Source organism: Tamandua tetradactyla, chromosome 1, assembly GCF_023851605.1.
Source record: "Tamandua tetradactyla isolate mTamTet1 chromosome 1, mTamTet1.pri, whole genome shotgun sequence".
Classification (NCBI taxonomy): domain Eukaryota; kingdom Metazoa; phylum Chordata; class Mammalia; order Pilosa; family Myrmecophagidae; genus Tamandua; species Tamandua tetradactyla.
In genome coordinates this window covers 78,234,575-78,262,524 of record NC_135327.1, presented here as the reverse complement: position 1 = coordinate 78,262,524, position 27,950 = coordinate 78,234,575, and the positions used below count along the sequence as shown (strand labels likewise).

General features: G+C 39.6%; 1 protein-coding gene and 3 pseudogenes across 1 annotated transcript in view; 3 read left to right on the top strand and 1 right to left on the bottom strand.

Moving 5' to 3' along the window:
• Nucleotides 1-27,950, top strand: part of BLVRA (biliverdin reductase A) — a 61,786-nt gene that overhangs the window by 29,288 nt on the left and 4,548 nt on the right. The window contains exons 3-7 of the mRNA XM_077119356.1: nt 14,293-14,414; nt 17,777-17,896; nt 19,414-19,511; nt 24,862-24,969; nt 26,967-27,138. Of these exons, the coding sequence (XP_076975471.1) occupies nt 14,293-14,414; nt 17,777-17,896; nt 19,414-19,511; nt 24,862-24,969; nt 26,967-27,138 (620 nt within the window). The remainder of the gene's footprint in view (nt 1-14,292; nt 14,415-17,776; nt 17,897-19,413; nt 19,512-24,861; nt 24,970-26,966; nt 27,139-27,950) is intronic.
• LOC143678505 (eukaryotic translation initiation factor 4E pseudogene) lies at nt 247-737 on the bottom strand (annotated as a pseudogene).
• LOC143684960 (eukaryotic translation initiation factor 5-like) lies at nt 6,043-8,829 on the top strand (annotated as a pseudogene).
• Nucleotides 10,925-11,626, top strand: LOC143678488 (homocysteine-responsive endoplasmic reticulum-resident ubiquitin-like domain member 2 protein pseudogene; annotated as a pseudogene).

Here is a 27,950-nt window from a genome sequence, read left to right as displayed (position 1 = left end):
TCACAATTTTAGGTTTTTACTTCTAGCTGCTCTAAAATACTGGAGACTAAAGGAGATACCAGTTTAATGATTCAAATGTATATACGAGATTTTGTTGATTCACTCGTCTGTTGATGGGCGTATGTTTGTTTACATCTTTTAGCGATTGTGAATAATACTACTATGAACATCAGTGTGCAAATGTCTGTTTGTGTCATTGCTTTCAGCTCTTCTGGGTATATACCAAGTACTGCTATTGCTTGGTCATCATATTGCTATCTTATCACCTTTAGTTCTAATGTTAACAATGGCTTGAGGTACATCATCAGTATAGTCACGAGAAGATTCTTGAAAGAGGAACAGCAGTATCTCTAGCCAAAAGCAATCAAGGTCACTTCATCTCTGCTGTTATTCAGTGTAAATAGCCATCGTCCTCCTCATTTTTTTTTCATCTTCCCACATAGGCTCAATAACATCCTTAAAAAGTGAGTAGTCACAACCCGGCATTAAGTTACTAGACAACTGGATATAGTTGTGCAGAACCCAAAAGTCTTCAACAGAATCATACTTAGAGATCAGTTAAAGGTCTGTTTGCCAAGTTTTGTTTTTAGCATTTTTATATAACCAAAGCACCGATCTGTTCTGTCGTGGGTGTCTAATATGGTGCCTAAGTTAGCAACCTCCGGATTAAATTCTGTTTTCTCTTCTGTAGGTGGGGGATTAGGAGTAGGGGTGGTTTCCGGTTCCACAGTTATCATCATAGATCAGTCCCCGCCCCCAGAGTTTTATCCACTACTTCTACAGCAGCTTAGCCATCATTTTGATTTGCTGTTTCCTTTCAGATCATGCCATAAAGATGCCATATGGTTTATTTAAAATGGTCTACCAGATAACTTTCTTAAAAAACAAATAGTTTCTCTAAAAGGGAGAAAATTCAGTGTTTTTACTCATATCTGGTCTTGTGTATCCGTTTTTCAAGAGAACAGCATTTAAAACCCTAAAGAGCTTCCTAGTTCTGACACAGTGTACAAGCCAAGGCTTTATACACACATAAGTTCCTATACATCATTAAGTAATGAAACGCAGAAAACTGTCTTGTTTATTCGCCGGTAACGGCTAGTTCTTAACATTGTGGCTCTTTTGAAGCTAATAGAAGTTTATGTTTCTGGTTGTTATCTGGACTGTAGTGATTCACTAATTAGTCTCTGGAATGCCATAAACCTAATAAGGAGATTGTCTCCTTTGTTTACCAGGGAAACTTAAATGTTTTATCAGGGGTATGTATTTTGGCTAAACAGAATTCTCTAGAGATTATCCTGTTTCTGTTTGGTATGTGAGAGTGTCAGAAGACAAAACCAGAAAAACTAGACTTCTAATTTAAACTAACTTGGCTCAATTACCTTTTGTCAGTTGGTCGTTGTGACCACACCTTCCTGAAGAGAAGGCTGGAACTACATTTTCCAGAACCCCTATTCTGCAAGAAGCAAGCCAGTTATCGATGCAATTCTGTAAGAAGCTGACCAGTTATCGACATTCCCAGCAGACTTGGAAGGCAGAGGAAAGACAAACCATTAATCCTGAGGACAGTTGCAGTCACATGTGTGACGCAAGACAGGTGTGCCAATAGCAGCAGGCTGGCTCCCAAGCCCCTGTGAATCCCTCCCTCCCAAGCTGCAGGCTGAGTGAGGCTGCAAAAACTTTCCAGACATCCTAGCTTCCAGAAAAGCCCTTGATAATCTCTTGTTTCAGTACTGCAAAGAGATGTCAGTGATGCTTCCTTGCTTCCTGGCTTTACCCCCATGGCTCACGATTCCCCATGTTCAACTCTTCATGCTTAGAATACGTAGAATGATTTCTGTATGCAGACTGAACCCTGACTGGTTCCTTGTGGGTTTTATAATAAATGTAGAAGTAAAAGTATAATAACAGCACAAAGTTTGGGAGAAAGGAAATGGAAGTATACTATTGTACGGTTCTAATAGTTGATATATAATAATATAATTTTAAGGTAAACTGTGGTAAGTAAATCATGTATTTAGGATGCCTTTTTAAAAAAATAACCACTTTTTTTTGAAAGGTACAGTTTAGCGGTTCCTCAGAAAATTGAAAATAGAATTGCTGTATGACCTGAAAATCCTACTTCTTGTTATATACCCCAAAGAAATGAAAGCAGGAATTCAGGCAGACATTTGTAAACCAATGTTTATAGTAGTGTAAGTCACAATTGCCAAGAGGTGGAAGCAACCCAGTGTCCATCAACTAATGAATAGATAAACAAATGTAGTATAAACAACACAATGGAATACTATTCAGCCATGAAAAGAAATGAACTCCTGATATTTGCTATCACATGGATGAACCTTAAAGACATCATATTGAGTGAAATAGCCATGTACCAAAAGGCAAATATTGTATAATCTCAATTATACAAAATACCTATAAGAAGTAAATGTCATATAGATAGATATTAGATAAAAGGTTACCAGCGGGAGAAAGGAGGGAAGGAGGTATTATTGCTTAATGCATACACAATTTCTGTTTTAGCTGATGAAAAAAATTGGGATAATGGATGTTGGTGCTGGTGGAACAATATTGTAAGTGTAATTGGTACTACAGAATTGAAAGCCATTAAAATGGAAAATTTTGAGTTGTATATATGTTACTAGAATAATTTTTTTTTAAAAAATGGTCACTCCCCCACCAAAAAAAAAGGTAGCACTAATGACAAGTAAGATAAAACGTAGTCAGGGCAGTGCAATGGTGGGTCAGTGGCAGAATTCTTGCCTGTTATGCCAGAGACCTGGGTTTCATTCCTGGAGCCTGCCCATGACAAAAAAAATCATAAGGGGACAATCAGTTCAATAGGCTGAACCCTCAGTCTTGTGGTTGACCCCTATGAAACTTATTCCTGCAAAGCAGAAGCTAAGCCTACTTGTAATTATGCCTAAAGTAACCCCCCAGAGAACCTTTTTTGTTGCTCATATGTGGCCTCTCTTTAATCCAACTCAGCATGTGAACTCATTGCCCTCCCCCCCCCACACACACACACACACGGGACATAACTCGCAGAGGTGTAAATCTCCCTGGTAATGTAGGACTTGTCTCCAAGATGAGCTGGGAGAAAACCTTGACCAGAAGGGGGAAGAGAGAAATCAAAGTTTCAGTGGCTGAGAGATTTCTAAGAGTGGAGAGATTATGCTAGAAGTTATCCATTTGCATTATGTAGATGTCCCTTTTTAGTTTATGGTGTATTGGAGTGACTACAGGGAAGTACCTGAAACTCTTGAACTGTGTTCCAGTAGCTTTGATTTTGAAGATGATTGTATAACTATATAGCTTTTACAGTGTGACCATGTGATTGTGAAAACCTTATATCTGATTCTCCTTTTATCCAGAATATGGACAGATGAGTTAAAAAAATGACAAAAAAATAAGTAATAATGGGGGGGATAAAGGGTAAAAAATTGAGTAGATTGAAATAATACTCAGTGAGAAAGAGGGTGTTCCAATTTGTTAACTGCTGGAATGCAATATACCAGAAACTGAGTGGCCTTTAAAAAGGGGAATTTAATAAGTTGCAAGTTTACAATTCTAAGGCCATGAGATTGTCAAAATTAAAGCAAGTCTATACAAATGTCCAAATTAAGGCACCAATAAGCGGTTACCTTCACTCAAGAAAGGCCAATGAAGTTCAGGGTTTCTCTCTCAACTGGAAAGGCACGCGGTGAACATGGCAGTGTCTGCTAGCTTTCTCTCAAGGCTTCTCATTTCATAAAGCTCCCCCGGGGGCATTTTTCTTTTTCATCTCCAAAGATCTCTGGCTGTGTGGGTTCTCCTGGCTCTTATCACTCTCTCCAAAATGTTTCCTTTTTTAAAGGGTTCCAGTAAATTAATCAAGACCCACCTGGAATGGGGGAAGTCACATCTCCCTCCAATCAAAGGTTAATACCCACAATTGTGTGAGTCACATCTCCAGGGAGATGATTTAATCAAGCCTCCAACCTACAGTACTGATAGGGATTAAGATAAACAGCTGCCTCCATGATATTGATCAGGATTAAAATATGGCTTTTTCTAGTGTACATGATCGTTTCAAACCGGCACAAATGGGTTATGGGTATGGGATGTATGAGTTTTTTCTTTTTGTTTTTCTGGAGTGATTCAGATGTTCAGAAAATGAGCATGGTGATGAATACACAACTATGTGATAATATTGTGAGCCACTGCTTGTGTACCATATGTGGACTGTATGTGTGTGAAGATTTCTCAATTTAAAAAAAAGCAGCATAAGGCTATATAACACAGATAGTGAACCCAATTGTAAACATTGGGCTGTATAGTTAATAATAAAATTATAAAAGTATTCTTTCACAAATTACAACAAATGTTCTACACTAAATACAAAGTGTTAATAATAGAGTGGTATATGGGAAAAAGTTTGATGGATTATTTTGAACATTGTCATTCATTGATTCATTTTTCCTCTTCATGCATTCACTGAGCTTCTGAGTATAAAGATAAACAGAGTGCCTGTATTATAAAAAATCAGTGTAATGAAAGAGAAAGAAATAAAACTACATTTCTTTAAGAAAAACATAATCATAAGAAATACTCTATTAATGCAAATGAAAGAAAAAAGGACCAAAAGAAAAGATGGCGCAAATAGAAGACACATAGCAAGATGATGGATCAAAACCCAACCATATCAGTGATCACAAGGTAAATTGTCTGAACACTCCAACTAAAAGACAGACTTGGTTTGACTGAATAAAGCAAGACTGACTATGTATTGCCTGCAAGAAACTTACTTTAGATATAAAGACACACCAGATTAAAAGTGAAAGGATGGAACAAAATAAATATCATTCCAGTGCTAATCAATGGAGACTGGAAGTGAATAATTAATGTCAGACAAAGTAAATTTCAGAACAAAGAATATTCCCAGGAATAAAAAGGTCATTTTGTAAGGCATTAATCAAGAAAACATGATCATTTTAAATGCTTGTGTACCTAATAGCAAAACTTCAAAATACATGAGTCAAAAATGGATTGAACTTAAAGGAGAAATACGTAAATCTGTGATTATATTCAGAAATTCCAAAACCCCCGAGTAATCGATAGAACAAGTTGGCAGAAAATCATTAAGGATGTAGAAGACTTGAACAATCAACTTGACCTAATGACTTAGCATTCTGCCAAACAACAGCAGGATACACATTCTTTTCAAGTGTGCATAGAACGCTTACCAAGATATACCATATTCTGGGTCGTAAACAACACTCAATGAATTTAAAGGGATTTAAGAGGAAGAGAGCTCTGATTGCAGCTTTTTGGTATCCTCTGTCTGGAGAAAAAGGGATGACATAAATAACTGCAAGAGTTCTCAGTCTCTGACATGAAAAAATTTTCAGCATGAAACCATAAACGCTTTGCTTGTAGGCTCTATTTACCCAGTACAGGTAGCAGTGGCAGCACAACAGCTTGTTGTAATTCAGAGATGTTTTCTGTCCACAATGGGATTAAATGAGAGATCACTAATAGAAAAACATCTGAATGATACTCCAAACATTTGGAATCCAAATAATCCATTGGCTAAAAAAATAAAAGAGAAATCAGAAAATGTTGTTAACTGAATGAAAGTGAAAGAACAACTTTCAAAACTGTATGGAGGCAGAATGAAGACATTCCAGAAGTCATCAGGTTTGAGGCACTGAAGGGTGTGGACCCCAGGCTGAGACAGCCCCTCCCCACTGCTCGGCACCTGGCCCGGCCGCTCCTTCCCTCTCTTCTGTCTCCTTCACCACTACCTGGTTTATGACTCACGTCACCTCATCCCATTCCTGGGAGAGTAGCATTACAACAAGCTGTTGTGCTGCCACTGCTACCTGTACTGAGGAAACAGAGCCTACAAGCAAAACGTTTATGGTTTCATGCTGAAAATTTTTTCATGTCAGAGACTGAGAACTCGTGCAGTTATTTATGTCATCCCTTTTTCTCCAGACAGAGAATACCAGAAAGCTGCAATCAGAGCTCTCTTCATCTTCTTTATAAAGCCACTAATAAACCAAAATGTCTGTCATCAACCGCAACATGTCCGACCAGTTCTTTCACTACAGGATGCCTGGTCTGATTGCCAAGGTTGAGGACAAAGGAAGTGGAATCAAGATATTTGCTGTCAACATGGCTGACATGCCAAGGCCACCTGATCAGCCTCCAAAGTGTCCCACCAAATATTTTAGTTGTGAGCTGGGAGCACAGACCCAGTTTGATAAGACTGACATTGGACATGAGGTGAATGAACAAGACGTGTTGGATGGATTCATTTTTTTAAAAAAATGGTTCTATGTCCTGAGTGTGAGAATCCTGAAACAGATCTGCAGATCAATCCACAGAAGCAAACAATAGGTAAATTCTTTGAAAGCTTTTGGCCTTCAAGGCATACTTGACACACATTATAAATCAACATATTCATCCTCAAAAATCCTCCTGAGAATAGTGACAGTGGTACAGGAAAGAAAGAAAAGGCAAAGAAAAATAGGAAAGGCAAAGACAAGGAAAATGGCTCTGTATCCAGCAGTGAGAAACCACCACCTCTACCACCAAATAAAATCAGTCCTCTACACACTGTGGAAGAAAAGGAGGAGGAAAATTGGGGGAAAATACAACCAAGGAAGCTTAGAGGTGCAGAATGAATGAAAACAGTGACAACGCAAAACTTTTGACACTCAGTGATGATTTGGAAAGGACTGTTGAAGAGCAGATCCACATCCTGTTTGATTTTGTAAAGAGAAAGAAGACAGTATCATTGACTTATCTGACAAATTGTTGCTGAAGCAGAAAAACTAGATGTAAAAGTTGTGGGCCCTCTTGTTTTCACTTAAGTTCTTTTTAATGAGAAGATTAGGGAGCAAATTGAGAAATACATACAGGTGCCATTTCCTTTGATTTTTGTCTTATCAAAAAGGTCTACTGGTACCCTCTTCTTGGCTCAGAGTGTGTAGTAGCTGTGCAGTAGTACTGTGTAGTAGAGCTAAGCTCAGCTTAGCTCCAAGATTCCACATAATTGAAGGAGATGTATGACACAGATCTTTTGGAAGAAGTTGTCATCATCAGCTGGTCAGACGAGGCCTCTAAGAAATGTATCTCAAAGGAACTTGCTAAAGAGATTTGTGCCAATGCAGGACCTTTTATAAAATGGTTGAAGGAAGCAGAGGAGGAATCTTTTAGTGGTGAAGAGAAAGATAAAGATGAGAACATCGAGGTGGTATATTTGAAGACTGGCAGTGTACCTAAAGTTGAAACCGTGGAGTCTGACAACAAGGATAATGGCACTGATGTTGATATTTAAAGTGATGGATGCAACCTAGCTCAACAGTGTAATACTGCTAATTTTTCTGCATCATCAACCATAAGTGCAACATGTGCAAAAGCTAAAGTGGTTTAACGTCATGCTACCCTTTACACTAAAAATATTTTACTGTGGGTAGTCTTTGTTTAAGCCCAATAAGACATCTAGGGAGTCCATACACTTCAGTGGGTAAATGTCGTTTGCTTATTCTCAGCATGTTCCTTTTTGAAAATCTCGTGGTGGACACATATGAAGCATGTTTATACAGTTATAACAAAGATTTGTTTTTGGTCATCCTTCGGATTTTTGGCTCTGAATGACTTAAGCTGAAATAATTAAATCTGTTGCACCATCATTTAACCTGATAGGATTCTTAGAACCAGTTAGATATGATATTGTTAGATGCTGAAATTATGAAAATGTTTCAGCAGAATGAAAGCCTAAACTTATATGTAGTTAATTATGGAAATGTAGCTCATTTAAAGTTTTCTCTCTGTTCCTTAAATTGGTATGTGATAATGAACACTCTTCCCATACTGAGGTGGACCGACAATCAAATGAAAGTGCGACACCTTTATCTTACTGAGAAGTAAAAATGACTTGGTTGTCCTGTTAATTTTAAGACCAGGTTTTGACATTTAAATGCATTTTGTTTTATTTTGTTTTGTTTTGTTTTGTGTTTTTATTTTGTTTTCAGTTTGTGTACACTTTTGTTTTCAGTTTGTGTACACTTGCCCCAAACTGTAGTCTGGAAAGTTCATGTGCATTGCATGTTGGAAGAGCCAGGGAAATTATTATATTAACAAATAAGCATTTTATATGTATATAGCTATTGCTTTGTACTGAGAGAAAACTCTGAAACTTTAGGATATGATTTAATAGCAAGCTCTATGATTTTGTTTGGGGAAAGCAAGAAAAGGTGCCTATTTCAGTTTGCTAAAGCTGCAGGAATGCAACATACCAGAAACAAATTGGACTTTTCAAAGGGGATTTATTGTTACAGATTTACAGTCTAAGGCTATGAAAATGTCCAAATTAAGACAAGAGGATACTGTCACCAAAGAAAGGCCAGTCGCGTCCAGGTTCCTCTGTCACATGTGAAGGCACATGGCAGCGTCTACTGTCCTTTACTCCTGGCTTTTGGTTTCAGCTTCTAATTCCAGTGGCTTTCTCTCTAAGTATCTGTGGGTCCTAACTTAGCTTCTCTGGGGCAGACTGGATTTCATCTCTTAGCTTAGCATCTCCAAATGTCTGTGTCTTGGTTTCATCTCTCTGCTGTCTTTGTCAGCTCCCAACCATCTGAGGTTTCTCCAAAATGTCTCCCTCTTCAAGGACAAGCAGATTAAGACTCACCTTGAATGGGTGGCGTAGCATCTCAATTGAAACAACCTAATCAAAAGATCCCACCCTACAATAGGTCTGCCCCCACAAGATTGGATTAGAAGAACATGCTTTTCTGGGGGTACATAACAGTTTCAAACCAGCACGGTGCATTTAATATAATCCCCAGCAAAAGCCAAGCATAATTTTTTAGTTTTTACCTTTATGATTTATATTATAATTTCAAGATGTTTAGACATGTTGCATCTTTTGTTCATTGTGGCTTTTCTCTTGATATTATGGCTTGGTCTCAAATACTTTTTACATTTGGACGTAGAATTGTGCGTTTTAGATTTTGTCTGCTATCTTGCCAAAGTAAGTGTTACTATGTCTCAACTTGATTTTTTTTCCCAAAATGCCTTCTTTAAAAAAAAAAAACTAAAAGCACCCTTCTAATCAGAGCCTATATTTTGGTGTAAGACTTAGAATACTTTTTACTTCAATTGAATATAGGTAAATACCCAATAAATCCATTGGTCCCTGGGTGCTGGTGACAGGTTCTGCACATCCAATGCTTTAGATTTATTCATGTACATGTTGATAACTTCCTTGTGACTCCCTTGCGCTGTCAGCTAAGCTCACATGCTATATAGGATCTGACTATATCTTAGTAATCATCATTTTCAAGGTAAAAATTTACTGCATTTATCCCTTTCATAAAAAGTGCATTGTGGAAACCAAGAATCCATAGGACTGATTTCGTTCTCTGGAGCACTAGTTTCTGTCATTCACCTCTCTTGACTCTTAATCCTTTGTGACCCGCCTTACAGATTTTAATGAGATCCTAATTACAAATTTATGTAAAAAAAATTTCACGTTGAATTTATACAGACATTTGACAGAATAAAATCTTGTTAGTTTGATGTTTTAAGGAATTGAAACCTAGCAATCTTACGATAGAAACAAGAATGGTCTGCAGCTGCCTTTAGATAGAATCGGTTGAGACAAGACTGTGGGCTGAACCTGGAGGAAATGTGCATCATCACATCAAAGATGAGTTTTTGCAAATTCACATCTTGCCTAGGTTTCAAATTATTAGCTGCAATGCCAGTTTGCTTTAATGAACTGAAATTCTGTAGGAGATATTGGTGGCCTAAATGCACCCAAAATATCAGGGTCAAGCTAATGAAGTTCTGTTATAGAATTTTTCTTTTAAGAGAAAATATTGGCTTAGACCAGTGTTCAGTCTGGTGCCAGATTTCCAATGAAATTCAAATTCCTGTAACCTGAATTTTATTCACAGAGGTTATCCTAATAGCGTAATCCTTCATTTTGCTGTATTCAGCTGTCTTAATACTATTTCTAAAACAGCTATGCTACTTGATTAAACTGTGTTCACTGTTATTTAATGAATGGAATGCAGCTAAAGCATTCCTTACAGGGAAGCTTATAATACTTAGAAAAGAAGAAAGATTTCTCATCAGTGACCTCAACGTCCACCTTCAGAAACAAATACAAAAGTATATTAAAGTTGGTCTACGGTGGCTCAGCAGCTAGAGTTCTTGCCTGCCATGCCAGAAACCCAAGTTCGCTTCCCGGCGTCTGTCCATGCAAAAAAGAAAAGAAAAAAAAATTAATCTTTACCTAAATCTTGGTAGTTAAAAACCTTTCCACCCTGAGAAATTCCCCTGCTGGACTTGAAGAAGCAAGTTGCTATGATGTGAACTGCCTGTGAAGAGGGCCACAGGGAAGCTGTAGGAGCTAAGGCCCTCAGTCTACAACCACAAGGAGCTAAATTCTATATAACAGGACCTGGGAAGAGGAACCCAAACCCCAGGTGATAGTGCAACCCAGTCAACACATTGCGAGACACAGAGCAGAGGACCCAGCTAAGCTGTGCCCAGACTCTTGACCAATGGAAAAGGAACTGAAATAATAAATTTGGCAGAGAATAAGAGATTGGTGTTCTAGGGCAGACTGCTTTCTGATCATTTTCAGCTGAAACCCATTTTCAGAAAACAAGATGAGTGTCATATGGTCCATCCCATATCTATTCATCATTTCCTCCCAGTTCTCCAAAACCTAGCACCAGTACAGAAGGTCATGAAGGAAGCATTGGCATATAGCAGCAATTCTGGTTCAAATGGCCCAGAATCAGCAATTCTATCATCCAGTCAAGAAACCTTGTCTCTAGTTGCCAGTTATTCCTCAGAAAGAGTGAAGCAATGTATACTTCCATAAGTACAAGAGGACTAGAGGTCTTAATTCCCGTGTGCAATGGAAGGAAATGTAGACAGCCAGCTTCTTGGGCAAGCTATTCCATCTATATCTCCAACATATCTTGCTTTCAACCCACTACAGACGCTAATGTGGCAGCAGAGGCATGGCCATCAGTATTATGCACAGTATCAAGCTGTAATTTCAGCTCAGGCCACATTGTGTGCAATCCACCTGAACCTACTGCTTCACGTCCTCTAAATCTGGCATGTGTTCTTGAAGAAGAATCCCCACCCACCAGCTCCAAGTCCAGTGGCCTGAGAGAATTAACCCATGAATGAGAATGTTCAGATGAACGCACAGGGAGATCCAGTGCTTAAACAAAGAAGACTTCAATCAAGACTGGCTGGACTGGATTTACACATTCTCACAAGTTGCAGTTCTCCTTAGCATTGTATCCTTTTATTCTTCTTTTAGTCAGTTGATCATGGAATGGGAGACATGCCAGCAATTTGTTTACCTGAAGCTGAATGATTTCCTTTTAGGCAAGAAGGAGGTCAGCACAGACTCCCAGTAGTAACACCAGAGTTAACAGTGACGGGAGAACTGTAAACAATCTAGAACTTGAACGAAGCGTTTATGGATAATGAGCTTAACAATGAGCATGGAGGAGATACAGGGAAAGATGCCAGTCAATTCAAAGGCCTAGATTAAATGGCTTTAGCTTGGTCTTTTATCACCTTTATTTCATTTACACCATAGTGACCTCCCCAGGCTGCCAATTAGGCCCCAGTGCCAGCTGCAAAGGAGGTTTTGATTTTAGGAAAGTGTGTTAAATCAAGTCCTTCAGTGTATAAGTTGAGCAAATATATCTGTTTTCTGGGAATTATTCTGAAAGTTTTAAACAGAATGACCTTATAGTTTTTGATAAAGAATGTTATCCGCCTAAAACGCACTTTTCCAGCCTTAAAGCAAGAAACTTCTCAATAATCTTAACTTTACTGAGTAACAGAAACCTTCTATTTTAAGGGCATCAATTGGAATTAGTACTTTAAAGAAAAGGCAGCTCTTCAGGGGAATTAATAGTAATATAAAGTGTTTGATACCAGCCGTACTTTTATAAAATGAGATATAGTGGAAATCATTCCATGTTGCAAGAAAAGAAAACAACATGAACTTAGATGCAAACAGTGAAAACATAAAACACTTATGAAAAAAATCCAAGAAATAAATAGAGAAACTTACCTGTTCATGGACTAAATTGTAAGAATATTAGATTATTATTCATTCGTAGGTGTCCACCTGATAGACAGTAGGGAGAAGTGCATTCCAGGCAGGTGGAACAGGTGACAACTGAGTACAAAGGCAAAAGTCAGGAGTGAGTTTGGGGTGACATTGACATTTGTATACTCAGACACCCAAGAAAAGAACTGGTTTAAGGATGTAATTGGATAATTTTAGCAGTTTAGAATATCAGCTTCATTTTTTTCACTGTGAGATTATTCACATACAGACTCCAGCAGTGTACTTACATAATAATTAATGTTAAGGTACCACAGTATAGTGGGGGTGCTTGAAACTCAGAAAGCACAGTGAGGGGTTAAACCACATGGAGCCCATTTACCCTGGTCTGCCAGCTCATCACTAAGCATCTGTAACCTCTCTGGGACTCCAGCTGTATCAGATTCACAGGATGGATTTTGCAGGGACAGAAGAGCCAGATAGTGGGTTGGGGTTGGGCTGAAAAAGGAAAACTCTTATTGCAGAGGTTGCAGGACAAGAGCCAAATGCAGGAAACCTTTTCCATGGTTGCTCTGGATAGTTTCAACTCAGAGACGTTGGTCAAAGCACACTTAGATTGAGGTGATGGAAAAGTTTTAGTAATGAATGGTGATGATGGTAGCACAACATTGTGGATGTAATTAGTAGAATACTTAAGTAGAATATCCTATGACCCAGCAATCCCATCATTCCTAGGCATACAACCAAAAGAATCAAAAGCAGGGATTCAGACAGATATTTTGTGCACCAGTGTTTGCAGCAGCCATTATTCACAAGGCCCAAAAGGTGGAAGCAACCCTAGTGTCCATCAGCAGATTAATGATAAATGAAATGTTGTGTATATACACCATGGAATATTAGTCAGCCATAAACAGGAATGAGGTTCTGGTACATGTGACAGCATGGAAGAACCATGAAGGAGGACATCTTGTTGAATGAGATCTTTGTTTAGATCTTCTGTTGTTTCTTTTAGCAATTTCCTATAGTTTTCTGTATATGGGTCTTTTGTGTCCTTGGTTAAATATATTCCTAAATATTTTATTCCTTAGGTTGCTATTGTAAATCGAATTTTTTCTTGATTTCCTCCTCACATTGCTCATTACTAATATATAGAAACACTACTTATTTTTGAGTGTTGATTATTCCCTACCCCTGCCACTTTGCTGTACTCATTTATTAGCTCTAGTCACTTTGCTGTAGATTTTTCAGGATTTTCGATATATAGCACTGTGTCATCTGCAAACAGTTTTACTTCTTCCTTTCCAATTTGGATGCCTTTTATTTCTTTTTCTTGTCTGATTGTTCTGGTTAGAACTTTCAGCACAATGTTAAATAACAGTGGTGACAGTGGGCATCCTTGTCTTGTTCCTGAGAGTAGAGGGAAAGCTTCCGGATACATGCCAGATACAAAAGGACATATTTTATGATCTCACTTATAGGAAATATCTAAAATATTCAAATTAATCGAGACAGAAAATAGACTATGGAATACTAGTGGCAGGGGTAGAGAATGGGGAATTAAAACTTAATGTGTACAGAGCTTCTTTGGAATGACGGAAAAGTTTTGGTAATGGATGATGTTGGTGGTAACAACATCGTGAGTGTAATTAACACCACTGACTGTATACTTGAAGATGCTCAAAATGGGAAACGTGTGGTGTATATGTTCCCACAATAACATTTTTGTTTTAATGATAGAACCATATAACCAAAATGTGAAACTTAATGTGAATTATAGACTTTAGTTAATAATATAATTCTAATAATAGTGGTTCATCGATTATAACAAAGATAGCATTCTAAAGCAGAATGTTAATAATAGGGAAAACTGTGTGGTGGGGGAAACTCCATACTTTCTGCATAATTTTTCCATGAACCTACAACTGCTATAAAAAACAAAGTCTATTCTAAAAATAAAGCACACTCAGAAATATGTTTTGAATGGAACTGACTCCTCTGAGCCCTTGTTTTGAGAAGTGTCTCCCACCCTTGAGTACTGTGACTCCTTAAATGTTCCGGGTCAGTTCCATCCTTGGTTGTCAGGACTCCTGACTGGTACTGCAAGTGTGTCTTTGTTTTGCTGTTCTCTGCTAGAAGCCTGTTCTATATTAACCTTTCCCCCACTTCCTTGGTTCCTTGTGTTTCAGCCCAAGAGGAAATTTGGTGTGGTGGTGGTTGGGGTTGGCAGAGCCGGCTCTGTGCGGATGAGAGACCTGCGGAACCCACATGCCTCCTCGGCATTCCTCAACCTGGTTGGCTTCGTGTCCAGGTGACTCACCCTTGCTCTGTGCTTTGTAATCCGTGGGAAGCCAGTGAGACAGATAAGGCCACGGGACACATGTTCCCCCAGACCAGGGGGAGATAAGGGTCATTCCAGAGAACTGTGCTCAGGGTCAATCCCCAAAACCTCCAGTTTGAATGGGTTTGGGAACTGAAGATGACTGGCTGGCTGTGCAGCTGGTCAACCTGGGGAACCACAAGAGCAGAGGTGGGGAAGATTACACAAAGTCCGACACCTAGCATCTGGAGGATTAGCCTGAAAAGGGGCTTTATTTTGTTTAGTGCCAGTTAGTGGTTACATTGTCATCATACCAGCCACTTATGGGGGAGGCACTGCGTCATTCAGACCTCCCAAGCTATTCAATATGCCTACCATTATCAACCCTGCTTTACAGGTAAGGAAACAGCCACAGAGAGGTTAAGTAACTTGCCTGAGATCACGCACCTATGAAGTAAAATAACTTGATTTGAACGTACTTCTGTGTGATTGCAAAGCCCATATTTTAAACCCCACATGTTCTTTTTTCATTGAGAATGTTGAGCCCCACTTTTTTGAGGATTCATATACTCCTAGAACTCAACCAAAACTGAACTTACTGCCTCCTTTCTTCTTCCCTGTTCCACTCCTCGCCCCACTCCTTCATTCTCACACATGAACACACACAAAGAGCATACAACAAACCAGCCTCTGCATAGTATCCATATTAACAGTGTACAGGGTGCAGGCAGTCTGATGGGCATGGAGAGATGGCAGTGAGCCTCTTAATTTCCTGGTGCTTTAGAGACATCAAATAAACAAAAGTAATTATCGTTATGGTCACTGCCGAAGTTTTATCATATTTTGATTCATGGGTCCAGTACCTTCCAGTTTTCCTGTCTCTAAGCTGGAATCATCCTTTAAGGAATTAAGGTGGGTTTGGGGGTACTAGCGAGACTCAGAAGTGCTGGACTCTGGCCTTGGCCAGCCTTCCCTTCCTGTGAGATTCCCAGGGGAGCAGCACACAGGGAATGTGGCAAATAGGGCAGGAAGTTATCATGAGCCAGCACCATGAACCCCATGGCACCCCCACCTGAAGCTGGGCTCAAGCCCAACACTTAGGCTCAAGGATGAGGTGGAGCCTGCCCCATTCCCTTAAGCCCTGGTTCCCTACCAGTTGGTTACTAAGATCAGTGCAATGGGAGTTTCTAAGCTGTCAGATCTTGTGGGAAAAAAGCAAGGAGGTCCACTAATACCCCCTGCCTTTTCAGCCTCAAACCCCTGCTCCCCACAACCTCCCTAAGTCTCGCCACCTCCCTAGGAACCCTCTTCCAAAGCCCTAAATTAGATGTGTCCTTTGCCTTCTCTTAGTCCCCACCCCTGCTAACCAGAATAGCATTTTTCATGTTAGTCTTAGGTGGTTCTATGTCTGTATGTCTCACTCCCTCTGTCAAACCATGAATTTTACTGGAAAGTTAGGATGCTCATTCATCCACCATGATCCCCTAGGTGCCTAGCACTTGGCAAGCAAACAATAAGTATTGGTCAAGTCAAGCAGCATAGATTGGGCGGCTCCATAGGAATATCATTTGCCAGTCAAACTTCCTCTCCTCCTTTTCCTCTAAGGCTGAGAAAGGTGATAGTAGGGGCATCTCTGCAGGCAGAGGTAGAATCTCCCTCCTTCCTCCTGTCCCATTCCTTGCCACCCCTCCCACAGTCAAACATACTTATGTAAGCTCCTGAGAACACCCTCTTCTTGCTTGGCTGGGGCTCTGACCAAGCTGACCATGAGCACCAACAGTTGACACTCCCACTCCCAGGCTTTATGACCTGGGACAGTCTCTGAGTTGCTTCATCTCTAAAATAAAAAGAACACAAGTCTGTCTATCTTATGATAGACAGCTCCTGCTGGCCACCCCACACTCCCCACTGGGGTAATGTACAGACTGGATTTTTGACTCTTCTGAAGCAAGGGCTCTTGTCTCGCCTCTACTGGCAGTTAACATGAGGCAGCAGTCACTGTCTCTCTGGCCTTGGATAGCTCAGCTGTGAAAGGAGGCAGCTCACCTGCCTTCCACTGAGCCATCACAATGCCACGATATGCATGAAGACAGTTGAAGCTGCGTAGTTTGCACCCCTGAGGTGTTGCTTTATTGGATTCAGGTCAGATTTGGAAAGGATAATTGTCATAGTTTCCTAGACCTGCTGAAACAAAGTAGCACAAGCTGGGTGACTTAGAACAACAGGAATTTATCGTCTCACAGTTCTAGAGGCTAGCTCTCTTCATGCCACTTTCTAGCTGCTGGTGTTTGCAGGCCATGCTTGGCCTTCCTTGGCTTGTGGATGCATCACTGCCACCTCCACCTCCACATGGTCTTCTCCCCTGTTTCTGGTTGTCTGTGTCCAGTTTTTCCTTTCTTGTAAGGACACCAATCATGTTGGATTAGGGTCCACCCTAGTCCAGTTTGGCCTCGTCTTAACTAATCATGTCTGCAGAGATTCTGTTTCCAAATGGAGTCGCATTCACAGGTCCAGGGGTTAGGACTTGAACAATCCTTTTTGGGGGTGAGAGACTAAATATACAAATGGACAATGATGAGGAAAGTCTGACCCACTGTCTACAACAACCATTCCAGGAAATCAAACCACAGTCTCTTTCACAGTCAACCCAGAATAACCAGCTCTTGGTCAATAACTAATAGTTTCCCTAATTTCACAGCTCCCCGCCACTTCTAATTTAGGACCAACAGAGAAAGCCAAGTATGCTCCCCTCACCAATCCCATAGGATGCCCAACTTCTAATTAGCCCACCTCTAGCTTCCCCATGCCAGTAGCCTCCAATCAGGGGATACCTGGATTCTTCCATGGTTTCCACTGTAAAGCTTTCCCATTCCTCTGCCTGCTTTTGAATCTCTGCTAAACACAAGTGTGACAGCTGACTCCCTTGTTTTAACAAGGTCTGAATATGTAGGCTTTGCTTGTTCTCATTTATTTTCACAAGGAACACAGTCCAACCCATATCAATAGGGTTTGGCCAGTTACTTGGAGTTGGAAGTGACCATAGAAGTCACATCTCATAAAATAGACAGGCTTCTGTTCTTTTTATTTTAGAGATGAAGCAACTCAGAGACTGTCCCAGGTTGTAAAGCCTGGGAGTGGGAGTGTCAGCTGTTGGGGCACATCTCCTGACTTAAATCCTAAGTCTGTTTTTCTCATGTGCAGTAGAAAGGACTCAGAAAGTGGGAGGGAGGAAATTAATGTTTTCCTTTCCAAAAGCTGATCATCAGGACATTGTTGGGAAGTGGGGAGAAAGATGGTGCTCGTTTATCTTAAGCCAGTGTGCTGCCTACTTTTGAATTATTTGTTATTTTCAGACGCAAGCTTGGGACCGTTGATGAAGTCCAGCAGATTTCTCTAGAAGATGCTCTTTCCAGCCAAGAGGTCGAAGTTGCCTATATCTGCAGCGAAAGCTCCAGCCATGAGAACTACATCAGGTGTGTTTTCAACACTGGCATTCCTCACCTTGCACAATAGTGCAGGGCCATAGAAATGACTGTGCAAAGTGCTCACAATAATCCATGAGAAAAATGACAATGTTCCGGGACCTTTTAACATTTTTTATGAAAAAATTAAAAACTTTCTTATTCTTGGTTAAAATTTATAGAGAAATGGCAAAAGTAGAAATGCTAATACTTAGTACACTGTAATTGAGAACATTAGAAACATTAAGAATTAAAGTATTTTATTTCTTTGTAAAAATTTTATCAAGAGTAGTTAGAATGATGCTTGCCTTCATCTGTGACTGTGACTTAGGAGACAGAATGAGACTTTTTTTATGACTAGGTGAATTATTATTCCCTGTTCTAGCCTGGATGAGCTTCCCAAATTTTATTCTTTGCACTTTCAAGGTCATGAAATATCCCTGAGCATTCCTTTAATGTGACGGTTTTTACCATGAAATACTTGGGGAAGGAAGTAGTGGTGGAATCAAAGAGGGGTAATGATGTTGTTTTAGAGCAGGAAGAAAAGTAAAGTATCCCCCTGCCCACCTTGTCAGTTCCCCTGCCCACTGGAGCCTGTCAAGCATTTGGTGAGACCCAGCCTGGAAGGAGCAGCCTCAGGCAGGACGTGGCAGCCACAGAGCCACAGCAGCTGCCTCCTTCCCTTCCTACTTCCCTTGTGGGTTCTTTCATTCAACTAGAGCTGCTCCCACCATGCTGTTCCTCTGGGGTAAGGGACTTCCTTGTTATCACTCAACTCTACTGTGGACAAAAATGCTTTTCCTTGGGTCCCCTTAACCTTCCTGGGCACCACAGTTTTTTTCTTTAAAAACGAAAGTGATCATGTAAATCCTATTATAAATGTTTGTACCTTCATATCTATAGACTAAATCCAAACTCCTGGGCAAAGCATTCTAGGGTTTTCACAGTAAGGCTGTCACCTACTTCCCAGCCTTGTTACCCTCCATTCCCTGTAGCCCACTCTCTGGCCACACTGAATTTCATACCATTCCCCAAAAGAACAAGAACCTTCCAAAAGCTCTGTACATGCTGCTCAAAGTGAAATGGCCCTCATCCCATTGCACCTGGAAAACTCCTGCTCATACTTTACGACCCGGTTCAGATGTCCTTAGTGGAATCTTAGTTGCCATGGGCTTTGTGGTCTTTATTTATAGCTATCATATAGTACAGATAACTTACCTATTAACAGTCATAACTTCTTCTCCAGAGTTATGGTAAATGGTACTGAATTGAATGAATGAATGAGTAACTGAATAAATGGATGTCCAAACAAATACATAATAGAAATTCATTATCTCACCAGAATAATAGATGATAATGTGAGATTCATGTCTTCTATCACTGATTCATATCCCCATTCGTTCATGAAACATCTTGCACACAAAGGGGTGTAGTAGACAGATTTATAGACTCTCAGGCCTTTAAAGCAAGGCACTTTAATGACACGTATTTGAAATGTACTTTCCCTATATTTATCTCTTTTTCCAAAGGCAATTCCTTGAGGCCGGCAAACATGTCCTTGTGGAATACCCCATGACGCTGTCTAGAATAGCAGCTCAGGAACTCTGGGAGCTGGCTGAGCAGAAAGGTGACGTATGTCTGTCTGGAACACAGTCTCTCTTCCTACTCCAGGATTTCTGGGGTGTGATCTTTGATTCCTTTATAACTGAACTCCCATTTCAGATAGGTTGCCCTGTCCTCCTCAGAATCTGTGGGTTTACCTGTGGGCTCCCAGACCCCTCCCCACTCTCATATTACAGACAAATGACAATGGCCTGTCAGTGGTGGAAGGGGGTGGCAGGCATGGGATGGCAAGGGGAAAGGAGGGTGAAGAGGAGAGTAGGAATTTACAAATTCATGTTTAAGGCCTGGCAGCCTCTTTTATGCTAGTATTAGGCTAGTGTCGTATTATTTTGGTTTTATTCATGTGATGTTCACATTACCTAATATAAAAATACCCAAATCAGTGTAATTGATTGACTTATATACATACTTTATAAGTTTCATTGTTTCTCAAAAGGAAGAACTATTTATTAAATAGTATTAACCAGAAAGCTGGATGGATCTCTATAACTTGTTTCCTATAATGCCTAGAAACTCTTAGTGGTTATTTTCTCTAGTTATATATATAGAAAACCATGGCTCAGAGAAGTTAAAAGCTAATTGCATGACCATTCAGTGGGAGATGGAGATTTAAATCCAATGCTTTTGGTCTTTGAAATTCACATTAATCTATATTTGTTCCCCTTAACTATACTGTTCTCTAGAGGTTTGCATGTTTTCCCAATAATTGGCCATCCCCATGAATATTTAGGGATTGGAGGAACTAATTAAACTAGTTAAAATTTCAATCACAAACTCTTTGTTTCAGCATTTGTTATTGAAAATCTTTAATATATGAACAAAGTATGGTGAACAATTATAACAAGAGTCACCCCAAAAAGCACCTTGTGCTTGTCAGCAACACTGACGGATCACATGGTGTTGAAGCTCTTGCTTCTCCTTCTCCACCACCTGTGCTCCTGGACAGCAAAGGACCACCTTCCCCTTCTATAGTTCCAGCAGCTACGTAGTACCTGGAACTTAGTGGATCTCCAGGAGACGTTTGTTGAGTGAGCAGATGGATGAATGAATGCAGAGGTGATTGAGGGGAGCTTTGTGGTCATCTCCTTTGTTATTTATTTCTCATGGCATAGATGTCCATGGAGAAAGTGCAAGATGCCAAAGTATACCCCAGAGATTTCATTTCTCTCATCCCCTTTTGGTCGAGAAAGTTCTCAGTCTCTTGAACTGGGTCCCTGCTCATCCCAGGCTTTCTGTCCCATGTGGCCAGGGAGATTTATATGCCTGGGAGTCATGTCCCACATAGGAGGGAGGGCAGTGATTTCACCTGCAGAGTTGGCTTAGAGAGAGAGGCCACATCTGAGCAACAAAAGATGACTCTTAGGCCTAATTTTAGGTAGGCTTAGCCTGTCCTTTGCAGGAATAAGTTTCATTGAGGCGAACCCCAAGATCGAGGGCTCAGCCTATTGATTTGGTTGTCCCCATTGCTTGTGAGAATATCAGAAATTCTCCAAATGGGAAAGTTGAATATTTCCTCCTTTCTCCCCATGCCCCATGGGGACTTTACAAACGGTTTTTTATTCACTGCCAAAATCACTCTGATATTTATTGGGACATCACACTAAGTGGGAAAAACCAACAAAATTTCATGCCCTAATCAAAATTTCCTGTACTCATGGTATGCAACTCAACTGACCATACAAGTTAAATTAGGAAATACACTACCCAAAATATAAATTTTGCACCAAATAAACATCTCTCCCTTTAGTCTCACATAGAAGTCAAAATTTTAAAATATGGACGATATCATCCTTTACCCAATCTCCAGAAAGTATTCTTGCAAATTGTTTACCTGTATACACTGGTGATTTAAACAAGCTTCCAGTTTGCAGGAAATAGAGGGAGAGAGGAACAAGTTAAATGACACCAAAAAAAACGAGCTAGAATGAGGGAAACTACAAGACAAATGACCAAATTTTTCCAAAAAAGTAATGATGTCCTCTGCATAGTAACCTCCTTCCAAATAGTACATTATGAAGTGAGGGGGTATGTGTGTGAAGTGGTAAGAATGGCACTTTACCCCAGTAGTCTTCCTCCAAGAAACACACAACCCCAGTCTAATCATGAGAAAAACATCAGGCAAATCCCATTTGAAGGACATTCTACAAAAATCCCTGCCAAGTCATCCTCAAAATTGTCAAGGGCATCAAAAACAAACAAAGTCTGAGAAACTGTCACAGCCAAGAATAGCCTAAGGAGACATGATGACTAAATGTAGTGACATATCTTCAATGGGATCCTGAAACAGAAAAAAAAGGACATAGGTAAAAACTAAAGAAATTGGAATAAATTATTGACTTTATTTATTTTTTAAATGAGACAAAATGCCAAGGACCATTGTTATATTGGAGCTTTGATAAGCAAGCATAATCTGAGTGGATACCTACAGATCATGAATGGCTTTAAAAGGAAAAAAACCCTTAACAGTGAAATTGACCTTTAACCTCTAGGACAGTATTCATAACTCATTCTACACACATTGATTAAGTTGCTTTTACAGTGATTAATGTGGATGAGATATTTTGCTCAATGCTAGGAATACAGAAAGGGGGGCCTTGTCCTTGAAGAGTTCACATTGTCAGATGGTCTCAGCTAGCAATACTAACTTAACTGCTGAAAGTGAATTGGAAAGTAAGTGCAGTGTTTACAGCCCAGGAAGTGATAACTTTATTCAACCCTACATTCATAAAATGATAAGACAGAGGTCCAGCAATATAACATTGACAGTGCAAACAAGCCTAGAGAAGTTTAATTTAGATTTAAAGAAGAAAAGACCAAATGGAGAGCTGGTAGATCTGATAGCCATCTTTAAATATATAAAAAGCTCTCTACAGAAACAGAAAGTAGGTTTGTTTTATGTTGCTCCTGTTGATATGGTGTAGAATTATGGAGATGAAGATTTTGTTTTCATATAAGAATGGATTTCCTAAAAATCATGACTGTTCCACCCACATTTTTGCCCTGGGTGCCATAGTAAACAAACAGTCCCAACATTTGATGTCATTTAATTTACTAGTGCATGGTTAAGAATACCTTTTGCATTTTTAATATCACAAATGGAATGGAAAGTCGTATTGTTTCTTTTCATAAAGTTAAGACATACACATAAAAGGAATCTCTTGGCAACCCAGAGCAGTGCTGGACCTGCCCTTCCTCTGCTTCTGAGCTCTACTTAAAATTAGGAAGCTGCTTCTCAAGCCCCTTCCTTTGCCCCGCCAGTCAGATGGGATAGCTTGCCATGTTTGACGCCTTCAAAACAGTAAATGGTGCAAACTTCTAGCACTTACATCGGTGGTTGAACTAGTTACAAAGCCAGAGCTGTATGACTTGAGAATTTCTAAGAAATGTCTCTGTTCCTCAATGAAAGTAGCTCTGAATACACCAACACAAAATCCATTGAAGAAACTCATATAGTCATTCAGCCATACACATTATTCATCTGAATAACATATTGAGTGGACCTAAGTCCTAGACCTTTTTAAAAATCAAGGTATAATTTGCATATAATAAAATGCACAGATTTTAAGTCAGTGGTTTTGAGAAAGTATACACCCAGGTAACTGCCACTCCAGTCAAAGTATAGAACGACCCAGAAAGTTCCCTACTGTCCTTTTCCAGAGACATGAATTACCTGTTAACCAGACTTCTCTTCAGACTATCCCTTTGCTAGGATCTGAGGCCATTACTGTATTGCTTACACATCAATAGAAACATGATCATGTATATGCAAGAAAAAAAATAATAAAATGTTCGCAGTGGTTACAATGCTGGCAGAATTCTCAGTGGTTTTATTTTTTCCTTATATGCTTCCAAATTTCCTAACTTGCTATAGTGACAACAAAATTTTATTGGTACTTTTAAAATTAAAAACAATTCGTGTCTACTGTATGATCACAACCATGAAAAAGAATTCACAGCAGAATGATTGGAAGGAAATGTACCAATGCATTAGCCATGGTTCTCCCTGGTAAATAGAATCATGCATGAGCAATTTTATTTCTTTCTATTCTCTCCCCCTTGACCACCCCCAAGTTTTTGAAATATTTACCACTTCCGTAACAGGAAGAAAGCTACCTTATTTTGAAAGATAATCCAAATAATACATAATGCTGGATCCAAACACTGCTAAAATATGTGTTTGAAGGAAATGAGCTGAAAGTCAAATCTTTATTCATCAAGTTGTCCTTTCATTTCCTCTGAGAAGCTATCTCTTGTTTTATAATCCATGACTGATGTTTTTGGCCTTCTCTCATATTTTTGTCACTGTAACTGTTTGTCTGTTGTAAAATTTATCTTGAAACAATCTCAAACTTACACAAAAGTAGTGAATACTATACAAAGAACTATTTTTCTTGAATCATTCAAGAATGAGCTGCTGGCATGTAGCCTGTCACCCCCAAATCCTTTCACATTCACATCTTACAAACAGAGACATCCTCTTGTTATAATCACAATGCAGCCATCAAAATAAGGAAGTTAACCTTGTTACATTCTTACCACCTAATCCTCAGACTCTGTTCAAATTTAACCATTTATTCCAATAACACTCCAATAGCAAAAGGATTCAGTTCAGAGCCATGCACTGTCCTTAGTTGGCAGGTCATTTTTTTGTCTCCTTCACTCTGGACAGTTCTTCAGTCTTCCTTTCACTTTTATGACCTGGACACTTAGGATGACTACAGGTCAGTTACTTTGTAGAAGATCCCATTTGGGTCTGTCTGATATTTCCTCATGATTAAATTCAGAGTATGTATCTTCAATAGGAGTATTGCAGAAGTGATGCTGTGTTCTACACATCACATGCTGTCAAGTGGCACCCAATTTTAATCAGTCCGAATCCAAAATTTTAGTTTTGAATATTTAGGCTTTATGCTCTCTCCAATCTTATATCTTTAGAAAATCCTTTGGTTCACTCAGTTCTTGGGAACCAAGAGCCCAGTTTTAGCTCTCGTCATTCAGTCCCAGCAATCCCTTTTCTACTCCAGGTTTCTTAGAGTTTTATGCTGGACTGCCTGCTTCTGTCTAAAATAGAAGCTGATGCTTGACTGGCCCCTGACCCTTATCTCATCTCATCTTGCCTGTAGGGACAAGTGGATACCATCTTGCTGTCTTAGATCTTGACTTTTGTCCTAAGCTTAGAGCTGGCATTTCTGTAGGGGGTGTGGGAAGGTGTAGGCATGTTGTCCTGGCCACGTGTCCAGGGCATTCAGAATGTTATATGCCCTCGTGTGCTGGAGGAAGCCCAGCATAGACCACAGAATGCACAACTACACACAAGTCACGATGACTCACTTTCTCCATTTTTATCATGACAGGAAAGATCCTACATGAGGAACATGTTGAACTCTTGATGGAGGAGTTTGCATTCCTGAAAAAAGAAGTAGTAGGAAAAGACCTACTGAAAGGATCTCTTCTCTTCACAGGTCAGTTGCAAGCAGGATGGCAGGTCACACATAAGTGGTGAAGCAGAAAGGCTAGCTTTCCTGGGCATGAGTTTAGATTCATTTCTGCTGAAAACTTTCTGATTCAATTTAATTTAATCTCCACATGCGTTAGTGACAAATAAGAATGCCTACTTTTATTAATCCCTTAAATGAGATTCATTTCCCAAGGCCAAGGGTAAAAAGTGTGTTAGAAACCCCAAGCATATTTATGCTTCTGTCCCCATCTGTTAGGCAAAATTTTCTTCTATGAAATCCTAAGAAGTTGGAGATAACTTTTCCACAGGATGTTGTACATAAAACCTCTTTTAAAAAAAAACTGGTTGATGAGTTCTCAGATATAAAAACCGTTTTCTACTTCTTTTTGAGAAAAAGACAGAACAGGCATAGCCCCTCTCCTTTGCCAGCAAGTCACAAGGACATGGGCTACGGCCACAGTATACTATCTACACATTTTTGGCTACTTACTTTATGTTGGTCATCTTGGTGCAGCTCCATTAGCTATGGGAAATGGTGTTCCTGCGCCTCCTGCTCTTGCAGCTTTGGACACACTCTGCTTTTGCACCCTTTTCTGGTTCCATTCTGGAGTGCTGGCTGTCTTTCCTGAGGGCTTTCATTACAGAAAGGAGACCCTGACCTGGTTTTTCAAGGGTGAGTGGTAGAATCACCCATCTATTTGCTGAGTTACCAGAAAACACAGTGGACCCTTATTGGACCCTTTCAGAATCCATCTTCATTCTTTAAAATGATGACAAATAATAATAACCACCATGACTCTATACTAGGAACTATGTTGCATATCTGATGTACATTTGCATATGCTAATTCATGTGGCAGTCCTATAAAGTGGGTGTTTATTACCACCATTAAGCAGGTAAAGAAGCTGAAGCTTAAAGGTCAGGAGCTTCACAGACTCTTCATAGAGTCTATGAAGTCACTCTATCTTATGTGATAGAGCCAGATTTGAACTCGGTTCTCTTTTACTAAGTAGCTCAAACTTCTAATGGCTGCCCAGTACGTTGTCCAAGAACTACAACAGATGGGAAACCAGCTGGAGAGATCCTTCTTCCTTTGTAAATTTGATACTTCGGTCCTGAGGAGTTCAAACTGTTGTATATGAGACTCCTAGCTTTGGTTCACTTTTATTTATGACATTATTCTTTTTAGGATATGTGCATTGTTATTTATGTATTGGTTTAAATCATTATCAGAGTCGCAGGTAATGGTTGGTTTATGGAATAATGTAATAGATATGAGGTCTTTTAAATGTAAGCTATCTTTGTAAGTTGAGCAGGGCATGGAGGAGAGCAGTGCCTTGACAAAACAAGACTAAGAAAACACTTAACACTATATAAATTTTGATAGCATTGAAATAAAATGGTTTTATTATCTCCACATTTATCAGGGTGCTTCACCTCACAGCTGTTTACACATTATATAGTATTTGTTAGAATACTGTCTTGAGAAACTAAGATACCTTGATTTTTCAAGTCTTTAAATCACTAACTGAAGAGACTGTGCATGCTTATGCATGTGTGTATATCTATGTACATACATATATACAACATGCACATATGCGTATATATAGTCAGGAGGCTGAAACATTATCCTGCATGTCTAGACCAGACATATATTTTAATTTAGTAAATGTTAAACTAATCTAATTAATTTATTTATTGAACATAAACATTAAATGTTTATTTAATTTATTAAATTTTTAATTTAATTTTAGTAACAAAACTGAGTTTAGCAAACCAGGAAAAAAGGAGAAGCTTTTACAGGAGAATATAAATTTAGCCATGTAGATTTTCATCAGCATTATTGTCTCCTTGCACATCCACCCTGAGAGACACAATCACATTTTCCTGACCTCTGGCCCTTCCATTTGCTGCCCCACCACCACCCCAGCCCACCCCTACCAGTTCTGCTCCCCTCCAGCTCCTTATTACCAGTTCCCATCGAGTTTGTGATTCCCACAGCTAGCCCTCTGGAAGAAGATCGGTTTGGCTTCCCTTCGTTTAGTGGCATCTCCCGCCTGACCTGGCTGGTCTCCCTTTTTGGGGAGCTCTCTCTTGTGTCCGCCACTTTGGAAGAACGCAAAGAGGATCAGTATATGAAAATGACTGTGTGCTTGGAGACAGAGAACAGAAGGTAAGTCACAAGGGAAGGGAAGGAGATGTGCTCTCAAGGGTAAGTCCAGAGGGAGCCCTGAGGGACCCCTGCCCACCACCAGGAGGCCTTTCTACCTCTCAGACAGGCCAGGTGCTATTCTTTCACTTGGGCTGCCCCATTTCATGCTCACGGCAGCTCTGTAAGGTGAACAAAGCACCCTGGTCCCATTTTGCCAGAAAGTAAACAGAGGCTTGCACAATTCAAGTAGGTTGCCTAAGTCATATAAGTAGGTAATTTCAGAGCTGGTAGTAGAAATTGAGTTACCTCTGTGACCTGAACTTTCTCCTCCGCTTTATTATGAAAATTTCCAGAAATAACAGTGAAGTAGAAAGAATTTTGCACCAAATGCCCATATTCCTACCACCTAGACTCTGCCATTAACATTTTACTATACTTGATTATCAGATATGCAAATATTCATTTCCTTCTTTGTGCCCAAAATTTAAAGTTCTGTTTATCAGTTTATCATCCTGTCACATTATTATACTGTTTCCAAATGTTCTGACCCTTTTTTCTCATACAAGCCTTTTTTTTTTAACAAAAGCGCTTTTTGTAATTATCCTTGAAAAGCATTTGAGTTGTATGAAATATTTGACTAGTAAAGTTTTTAGAGTGTTTCTACATGTATTTCCATGTTGGTGGATCTCCAGGTAGTAGAAGAAACAGACAATTGGATATTAAAAAGAAAGGAAGAAAAGTATATGGGGTTTTAAATGAAGCCTGGTATGCCCATTTTGCAGAGTTCCCTCTTTGCTAAGTGGGGAAAAAGAGGTGGAGAACCCAGCAAATGA